General features: G+C 42.0%; 1 protein-coding gene across 1 annotated transcript in view; it reads right to left on the bottom strand.

The window, feature by feature from the left end:
• The window catches only part of LOC309550595 (zinc finger BED domain-containing protein 4-like), a gene marked incomplete at its 3' end in the record, with an annotated part of 70,863 nt that extends 62,263 nt beyond the window's left edge, over window positions 1-8,600 (bottom strand). The window contains exons 1-2 of the mRNA XM_082250940.1: window positions 8,475-8,600; window positions 3,271-3,891 (exon numbers count right to left, since the gene is read on the bottom strand). Coding sequence (XP_082107066.1) covers window positions 3,271-3,891; window positions 8,475-8,597 — 744 coding nt within the window. The 5' untranslated portion in view covers window positions 8,598-8,600. The remainder of the gene's footprint in view (window positions 1-3,270; window positions 3,892-8,474) is intronic.
• Between the last annotated feature and the right edge of the window lie 1,590 nt (window positions 8,601-10,190).

Below are 10,190 nucleotides of genomic sequence, written 5' to 3' on the forward strand. Positions count from 1 at the left end.
TCGTTGGGAGAGAACTGCTCCTACTGCCATATTTGACGCATCTACTTCCAGAATATATTGGAGGGATGGGTCTGGATGGCGTAGTATGGGAGCAGAGGTAAAGCTTGATTTTAACAAGCGAAAAGCGCCACTTGCTTCATCTGACCATTTAAATGTTTTTTTTATACTTGTGAGCTGTGTGAGAGGTCTCACAATGGCAGAGAAGTTCTTGATGAACTTCCTATAGAAGTTTGAAAATCCAAGGAATCGCTGTAGAGCCTTGCAGGTGGTTGGTATAGGCCAATCCTGAATGCAGGATATCTTACTCATATCCATCTTGATTCCGGTTTTGGATATGATGTATCCTAGGAATAATACTTCTTCTTTATGGAATAGGCATTTTTTTAATTTCACGTATAGATTGTGTGTGAGTAGTCTGGATAACACAAGTCTTACATGTTTTATATGTTCAGACAAGGATCGTGAATAGATAAGTATATCGTCCAGATATACCACCACACAGACATCAAGTAAGTCTCTAAAGATGTCGTTTATGAATCGTTGGAAGGCTGCGGGAGCGTTACATAGCCGAATGGCATTACAAGATATTCGAATAATCCGTATCTGGTTCTGAATGCTGTCTTCCACTCATCTCCATCACGGATTCGGATTAGATTGTATGCCCCTTTCAGGTCCAATTTTGAGAAGTAGGTAGCTCCACGCACTTGTTCAATGAGTTCAGGGATGAGTGGTAAAGGATAGCGATCCTTTACTGTGATGGCATTCAATTGCCTATAGTCGATAATAGGCCTAAGACCCTTATTGCGGACAAAGAAAAGTCCTGCAGCTGTGGAAGAAGTAGAGGGTCTAATAAACCCTTTTGCCAAATTCTCATCCAAGTATTCCTTGAGATGAGAAAGTTCATCCTGGGAAAGAGGATAAACATGACCAAAAGGCAATTTGCTATTTGGGAGTAGATCGATAGTGCAATCGTAATCCCTATGGGGAGGCAATTTTTGAGCGTTTTTCTCAAGAAAAACTTCGGACAGATCCTGATAGCATAGTGGTGCAATCTCATCTGACACCACAGACAGGATCTTTCCATAAGACGGGAGGTTACACGTAGTCTCGCAATAATAAGAAAGGAAGGTTAAGGTCCGTTTCTTCCAATCTATGGTTGGTTGATGTGTGTGTAACCAGGGAAGTCCCAAAACAATGGGAAAGTGGGGTGAAGATAATAGATCGAAGGTGGTGGTCTCCGTATGAGACTCGTTAGTAGTGACGAGAAGTGCTTGTGTCTGATTAGTGATTGGACCAGAAGCTAACGGGATACCGTTAATAAGACTAATAGAGACAGGCTTAGGTTTTGAAATAATAGGTACTTTATTTAAAGTAGCAAAACGTAAATCGATATAATTTCCGCAAGATCCTGTGTCGATCATGGCTTTAGTGGTAATCCTAGTCTGGTCCCACTGCAATGTCAAACGAACAAAAAGATAAGGGTTAGTAATTGAAGTTGTTAATCCCCCCAGGAGGACATGTGAACACTCACCCTCTTTTTTGCGGGCAAGGGGACAGACGCTTATCATATGATCCGGGGATGCGCAGTACATGCAGAGATTACTGGATCGTCTCCTGGCTCGTTCAGTAGTTGATAAAGGTGGGCGTATGGTTCCTACCTCCATAGGAGTAGGGTCAACAGCGGCAATCCGAGAAGGACTGGACAATGGCATTCCCATTTTTTCAGCCTTTCTTTCTCGCAGCCGCCTGTCTATGTTGATACTGAGTTGTATCAAGGCATCCAGAGTGCCAGGTAAATCTGCTCAGGCGAGCTCGTCTTTAAAGGCTTCTGATAGGCCAAGTCTGAATTGAGTTCGCAGAGATGTGTCATTCCACCCTGAATCAAGGGTCCATCTTTTGAACTCTGCTACAAAGTCTTCTACAGGTCTCCTACCTTGTTTCAAGGACCTCAATTGAATATCAGCAGTACTCTGCCTATTGGGGTCATCATATAAACTAGCGAGTTCCGCTAGGAATAAAGCATAGGAGTTGAGAAGCTGATCATCTTTCTCAAAGAGAGAATCTGCCCAGGCCCGTGGATCACCCGTCAGATATGAAATAATAGTACAGACCTTAATATGATCAGTAAGGTAAGTACGAGGTTTTAGCAAAAAAAGTAACTGACATGCGTTTTTGAATTCACAAAATTTTTTGCGATCACCTGTAAACACTAAGGGAGGATTTATTTTGGGTTCAGGGGGCTGAGCAGTGGCAAGTTGTGATAGACGGGTTACCTGCTGCTTCAGAGCCTGATTGTCTTCTTTTAATTCAGTAAGAGCATGTATTAATGCATTTACTTGTTGTTTTAATTGTGTCACTTGAGTGGGTATTTCTGCTGAATCCATTTTTAGGGTTCGTTCAATCTGTAACGCTCCTGCGTTTTTGTAACAAGATGGATTTGCAGCTGCAGAAATCTCCACTCAGCAGTCATGTAGAGATGTGTTGAAATACCAATTCCAACTCCCAAGACTCATCACTGTGGCCTGCCTGATTCAGCATACAAATATACACACTCAATAAGATGTTCCTGGAGTGATAGATGTATATAGCAGTATAGTGGTGATGTGCTGAAGGGACAGGTATGAACAGTGACAGTAGATGGCAAGCACTCGAGAGAAATGTTCAGGAGAGTATAGATGGTAACAGGTAGGATGCAGATAGGTTAGCAATCATGTATGGTAGTAGGTGGTAGGATAGCAGATGACATACAGGAGAGACTAACCCAGTGCAAGGATAGATGTTAGTAGGCTCAAGAGCTAGCAATCTAAATAACAGTGCAGATGATAGGTTTAGTATTGCATAGAGAGTGACAGTCTTTAGTGAGCAATAGATATAGTGTAAGTAGGTTTTATGGAGGTTTCCCCTGCGGGGTACTTATCACTAGAGAGTAGGTTAGTAGCGGGGTCCGGTAATGAGGAGTGATCCGGTAGCGAGATACAGGGATCAGGAGCGAGGTTCCGGTCTGTTCAAGGCAAAGGAAAGCAACTGGAGGTTCCGACAGCGAGACACACTAGCAAGCATGTGGACAGCCAAGCAGGTTGAACGAACGATGTGAGTGAGACCGCCGGCGGTTGAAATAGCCGCTCTGCAGCGCTCAGCAGTGACCTCATCGCTCTTAAAGGTATATGCATACCACCTAAAGGGAAAGGTGGGACGCATTGAAAAGAAAGTAGTAAATAAGGGAACTAGAGGTACCAGAATCTTACATTCTGCTTCTTCCTCCTCCTCCACCTCAACTAGAGCACCAGCATTTCCATCTTCACCGAAGAGTTTGAAGGCTTTATTGAAGTTGGAGCCATTGTCCGTGGTTGTTCTGACTATCTTCCCTCGAATGTCATACTCAGCATGGATATCATTAAGTGCATTTGCCAGAAGGTCGAAAGTGTGAGAGCCTCTTAATCTTTTACAGGCCAGGGCCACTGAGCACCTTTTTAAACTTTCCGGCTCCAGCCAGTGAGCTGTGACCCCAATGAAACTACGCCGCCTGGCTGACCAGCAGTCAGTGGTGGTCGCGATGTGGTCAACAGTTTGCATGGCCTCTATAATCTTGATCTTCATCTGTTTGGCAGCATCATCAATCATAGATGTGAGTGTGATTCTTGTCATTATTTTGCTATTTGGTACCAGCTCTAACACAAAATCGTGGAAAGCTGCTTGCTCTACAATGTTGAAAGGCTGAAGTCCTCGGACAACATACTTCATGACTGCCTTGTCAATGGATCTCTGAGGCATCGTGCTCCAGCTACCTATTAATGTGGGCTGCTTGATGGAAGGGGAGGGAATCACAGTCTTCTTCTTTCGCTTTGCAGATGTGAGTTCCTCGTATCTACTCAAGTGGCAGTCATGCTTGCTCTGAAAAGAGACCAAAAAATATATCGTTTTACCTTCACAGAATTATAACGTTACGTGACTGAGCAACATTATAGGTGAGTGTATAACCCTCTGTGACACTATTAATAAAAAGCAAAAATAATTCAATTAAAGTCAGTTATACTTATCCACCATAATTCTATATACAAAAAAACTAAGCAAGAAACCACATAAGCAAAGATCCTTCATGGATTCTGCTTTAGTACTTCTTCTCTGCATTCTTGCTGCAAAACCCTGTAGGCCTAACACTTGATACAACAAATATGGTTAATGAGAAACATGAGCGCGCGAAGAAGACCACTTGAGATGCAAGCAGACAAATTGAGATGCTTTGTTTGTTGTCAGTCAGCAGCACTTTGATTGCATCACCAAAAGTTTATTTTGACTAATAGTCAAATTTTCTACCATATAATTGAATAAAATTAACAGCTAGCCAACTTGCTTTGCACTTTTTTTCCTGTTTTCACCTCACTCCAGTCCAGTCTAAACTAGGCTAAAATATTTTAGGGAATTTTTCTACATATTGTCATATATAATTTTATAAATAACCTGAAATTACTGCAGTACACCAAGATTAAATCCTAGTACTAATTGGGGTGTCATAATGACAAATACCCAATAAAGAAGTACCTAGGTCCTAAAATCAATTGTAGAAAGGAAAAGGGAGGAGGAGGCATGAGGACTTTCTGGGTACACTAAGGCTACATTATGTTAAAAAATCATATAAGTTTATTTGGTCACTCACAATATATTAAGAAAGTTCAGAAAGAGTAAGACACAAACAAAGCGTCTAAAAACAACACATATATGAAGGAATACTCTCATGATACCACAAGGACACAGTGCCTAATGTGTAGATTTCTTGCCCAACATGTTTTGCGGTATCTTGTCCCCTTCGTATAGGGGTCTTATGTTAACAGAGAGTTCCTAAACATCTAAAGAGAGAGCTTGCATTCAAATATATCTATCTATCAAAGAAATAGATAAGTTAGAAAAATAATATAAGAACAATATATCAAAAAGCCACTGACCAAAAGAAGGTCAGGGAGGTAATGTAAAGGCGTCAAGCATAGCAGCAATAACATGACATCATTTATACATACATAACTGGTGATGACATTCCCGCGAAGGAAGGTGGCCCCACGAATTAGCCAAGAAGATGGTCCAGGGGAAGGAGGGGGAGGCAACCACCAAAACTGAGCGGAAACGCCTCCCAGACGGACATGGGTGTCCTATGTTGGAGTAAGAAATGGTACAGTCAGTAACTAAGCATAGTATTGGAAAAGTGTTACTAAATATGCATTTAATCTATACAAAAAATATATATATATTAACCACTTGCCTACTGTGCACTTAAACACCCTTCCCATCCAGGCTAATTTTCAACTTTCAGCGCTGTCACACTTTGACTGGCAATTGCGTGGCCATGCTACACTGTACCCATATGAAGTTTTTATCATTTTTTTCACACAAATAGAGCTTTCTTTTGGTGGTATTTAATCATCTCTGGGTTTTTTATTTTTTTAAAAAAAAAAAAGAATAAAGACAGAAAATTTTGAAAAAAAAAAAAAGTTTTTCCTATTTTCTGCGAGTAAATTTTGAAAATAAATTTTTCTCCTTCACTGATGTGCGCTGATGAGGCGGCACTGATGGGCACTGATAGGCTGCACTGATGGGCACTGATGAGGTGGCACTTATGGGCACTGATGAGGTGGCACTGCTGGGCACTGAGAGGTGGCACTGCTGGGCACTGAGAGGTGGCACTGACGGGCGGCACTGATGGGCACTGAGAGGCGGCACTGATGGGCACTGGCGGATGGCACCGATGGACACTGATGGGTGGCACTGATGAGCACTGATGGGCGGCACTGATGAGCACTGATGGGCAGCACCATCAGTGCCCACACTCAGTGCCCATAGTGCTGCCAGTCAGTGCTCATCAGTGCCTAGATGAGCAGGCACTGATGGGCACTGACTGGCAGCACTATGGGCACTGATTGTGGGCATTGATGGGGGACACTGATGTCTGGCACTGTGGGCACTGTTGGGGGGCAATTTGTGTATATTTTTTTACCTTTAGTAATCAGGGCACTGGTGATCAGTGCCCTGATTACATTGCTGTGTGTCCCCGGCAGCTGACGGCTCCCCCTCCTTCCTTGCACTGCAGGCTCCGTGTGAGGAAGGAGCGCAGGCGATGAGAGATGATCTCATATGTTTACATATGAGATCATCTCTCATTGGATGGTCCGATCACGTGGTGAATGGCCGCTGTGATTGGCCATTCACCACGATCTGTGATCGGCTGTGTCCAAGGGACACGGCCGACACAGATTTTCCCCGATGCGCGCTCGCGGGAGCAAGCGGGGAGCCTGCTTCTGGGAGGCCGTTTAAAAATGGCCTCCCGAAAATTTGAGTCCGCGCTGCAGCCGTATATAGGCTGTAGCTAGGATGCGAGGTAGTTAAAATGTGCAGTGCTGCACAGTCTGCAGACATCAAACAATTGTAAAATTAAAAGGGATATAAGGACCAGGACCAGGAGAGAGAGAACTTTCCTCCATATTGTAAAAATAAATAGAAAGATATGTTCATCATAATCATTAATGTTTGCCTCGCATCCCTTGCTAAACAAAAGCAGGTGAAAGCAGAAAAATATATGTTATTATATATATATATATATATATATATATATATATATATATATATATATATATATATATATATATATATATATATATATATATATACACAGTATATATATATATATATATATATATATATATATATATATATATATATATTTTACACACACATGTAAAAGTATTGTTTATATAATATCAGCAGACAGTCCAGTCAGCAGCACTCAGTCAGCACACTGCAGACAAAGAGACTCACCAGGGCAGGGAAGGAAGGAGGGATGGTAAAGAGGTGCCTCAAAAAAAAACTGGTCAATTAATGAGAAAAGGAAGACCAGCAGCAGGTCACAAACAGAAACATACACTTTGGAAGCCACGGACGGCCCGGATGGGACCACATGGTCAGACTACCATGCTGGGCTCACTGCAAAGAAAAGAGAGTCAAATAAAATTTAAATGAGCCACAAGAAAGAGAGTGCCTGACATCATGATAGGATAGCAAGAGTCCCCGAATGCATTTTTCTTACCAAGTAGTTTAACCTCCGTCCCATCCTGGGCCGTCCGTGGAGCCTGCTGAACTGTCTGTCTGTGTAGTCGTGGCCGAGGCTGGCTGACCGGCATCTGCCGACATTTTATAGGACTCCCATCTGCGTGTGACGTGGATGGACCCGGACCCATAATGCGCATGCGCAGATGGCTAGCCCACCTGACTGTGTCTGTACGACAGCAGGCAGGGAGGCAGATGATGGACATCTCCCCACCCCCCGCCTGGCCAATCAGCACCCGGAAATTCGGAATGGAGAGCCATTCCGGCCGGGTTATGGTTATGGGGTGGGGCGGGCCGCACCGCATGTCTGCCCAAGGGAGAATCCGTCCAGCGATGGAGTGGCCCGCCCATCTGACCAGTCACACTCACCAGCGCTGCGTAACCATATAGCGGCCATGATGGAAAGGGGAAACAACAAGACAGCACTTTACACTCACATATATTTTTCTGCTTGCACCTGTTTTGTTTAACAAGGGATGTGCAAATAGAGGCAAATGAATATGAATATCATGAACATATCTTTCTATTTTGGAGGAAAGTTCTCTTTCTCTCCTGGTCCTGGACTTGTCCTATGATCCCTTTAACATTACAAGTTTGATACACTTTAATATATGTGTATTAATTATTAAATAATTAAATGCAACACATTTCCAATATTATGCTTTAGTTACTGTATACCATTTCTTACTCCAACATAGGACCATCAAGCTATGTAATGACAGTATAAATAAAATAAATGATGTTATGCTATGCTTTACTTTACATTACCAGGCTGAGTGGCTCTGACCTTCTTTTTGGTCAGTGGCTTTTGATATATTGCTTTCTTATATTATTTTTCTAACTTATCTATTTCTTTGATAGATCTTTGATTTGAATGCAATCTCTCTGTTTAGATGTTTAGGAAGGACGTAGGAGGAACAAAGTCTCTGTTAACATGATAAGACCCCTTGGCCCTTACGAAGCGGAAGCGAAGAAGATACCACGAAACATGTTGGACAATAGGCAGCAACAGGGCAAGAAATCTACACATAGGCACTGTGTCCTTTGTGGTAGTCATGATGAAAGTATTCCATTCCTTCATTTATCTGTGTTGTTTTTAGACGCCTTGTTGTTTGTGTCTTATATGAACTTTTTTAATGTGACCAAATAAACTTATATGATTTTTTTAACATAATGTAAGATTAAATCTTACTGGATGGGTCAAAAACACGATTCAACGCTGCGTCATAGCCTTTATGAAATTTATGACAGCTAGTTAACGCGTTAACGTTAAGTGAACGCCGCAGCATGTCGCTACTCGCTAGTCGCTACGCTAAAGGGCTTACAGTTACAGCTGATAGCTCAAGCTGGTGTGATTTTGATATTTGTAAAAAATTGTAACTTACCTTGATATGTTTCTTCAAATTCGACGGTGAGTTTTTGAAGGCCAGTATTTCACAACCTTTCGGGCGGCAGAGTAAGCACCTCATTCTATATGACTTATCTTTCACACCGACATATGAGAACATCGACTCTAAGTAGGGCCAGGGGTGGTCTCCTTCCTGAGCTTCCTCACTCTCACAGCCAGGCAGATCACTTGAAGTTGAAGGGCCAGGGGTGGAAGGTGGTGTTTTTGGTTCGTCCATCTTTTCAGCTGATCAAAAGGCAGAACGGGAGCATGTGCAGTCGTCTTAATCGGGGTTTAATTTGATTCGCTCAATTGATCATGATGTGCCAGGCCAGCTTCATCAAGCCTACAACTCTTAAAGTGAAAAATGCATCAAAAACTACTAACAAAGTGGCTGTGCTAAAAATGCTAATAAAGTGCCTGCAATTATATTATATATATATTCTTCTTGTATTCAAAATCATCGCCCACAGTATCAAAAATAAAGTGACATGTCTGTGCTAAATGCAGTGCAAATTATTCCCACAATGTAAATTTAATTCATATAAAATATATGACAATACCACAATAAAATAAGTTGTGATTGTGAATAAGTTAGGTGCAAGTTTAAGTGTGTAAACTAAAATTTATAACGAAAAGTCCATAACTGAATATCCATATATCCTGAATTAATATTTTATATTGATTATTTGATTCTCAAATGGCACATTTCGCCATGGCAAGGATTAGGCCCTCTCCACGGTTCACCTCACTCACCTCATAGAGAAGAAGATGAGATGACGAAGAAAATGCTCCGAGTCCTGCTCCCGCGTCCCGCCGCCCGCGTCACAACTCCTCTCAGTAAGGGCCCTAAGGGGTGGAGTCTGAGTGACACACAACACTTTTAGAGGCGGAGACCTCGAGCGGGGAGACGGCAGCACAGCTCCTCCAGTGCAGTCTTAACTTGATGATCATGACAGTGATTCCGAGGGCCGCGGTGCGAGCGAGGCTGTGGGATTGATTACTACTAAATTGTGAGTCAGTATATTTTATTTAATTTTTATATATAAAAGCGGTATTGTTGAGCACTACTAGCCAGCCACTAGATCTCCTGGCTGTCACTTTGTCACATGTTGGGGAATATAAAAGGGGAGAAAAAAATTTCTGCGCTAAGTTAAATAAATGACAGTGTATTCGATATGAATTATGTGAGCAGCTAGCACCAAAATCAACTAACAGTGATCAATAACCAAAATCTTTACAAAAAGTGCAGCGCTAAAGTAATTTGAATAATAATGTGGCAAGTGGAAAATCACAAAAAAAAAACATATACAATATAAGCAAAATAGTGTCCAAAATACTGAATAAAGTCCCAAAACAAAAATGCAAATGAAAATGAATCCGCATGCAAGGTGTTGAGGAGAACAATCCTTTTCAGTGACACCCAGGGAAAAGTGAAGGATGGGGACACCTCTGTGCACAAGTATCACAAGCAGCTTACCAGAACTCCTTGGCTGCTCAATTTAATGAGACAGCCTCTCCCAGCAAGATGTTATACCAGTGTCACCAGCGGTTGTCAAGCTCCAATGCTTCATAATCCCTCCATCATATATGCATGAGTATATAAAAAGAATAAAAGCCCATAGCGTAATTCCGTAACATATAAAATCCAATTAAAAGAATACTACTCACAATGAGAAGGTAAAAAACAGGTACATAGAACGTGCTGTTCCCA

The sequence above is a fragment of the Pelophylax lessonae genome (assembly GCF_965119305.1).
Source record: "Pelophylax lessonae genome assembly, chromosome: 3".
In the NCBI taxonomy this organism is placed as follows: Eukaryota; Metazoa; Chordata; class Amphibia; order Anura; family Ranidae; genus Pelophylax; species Pelophylax lessonae.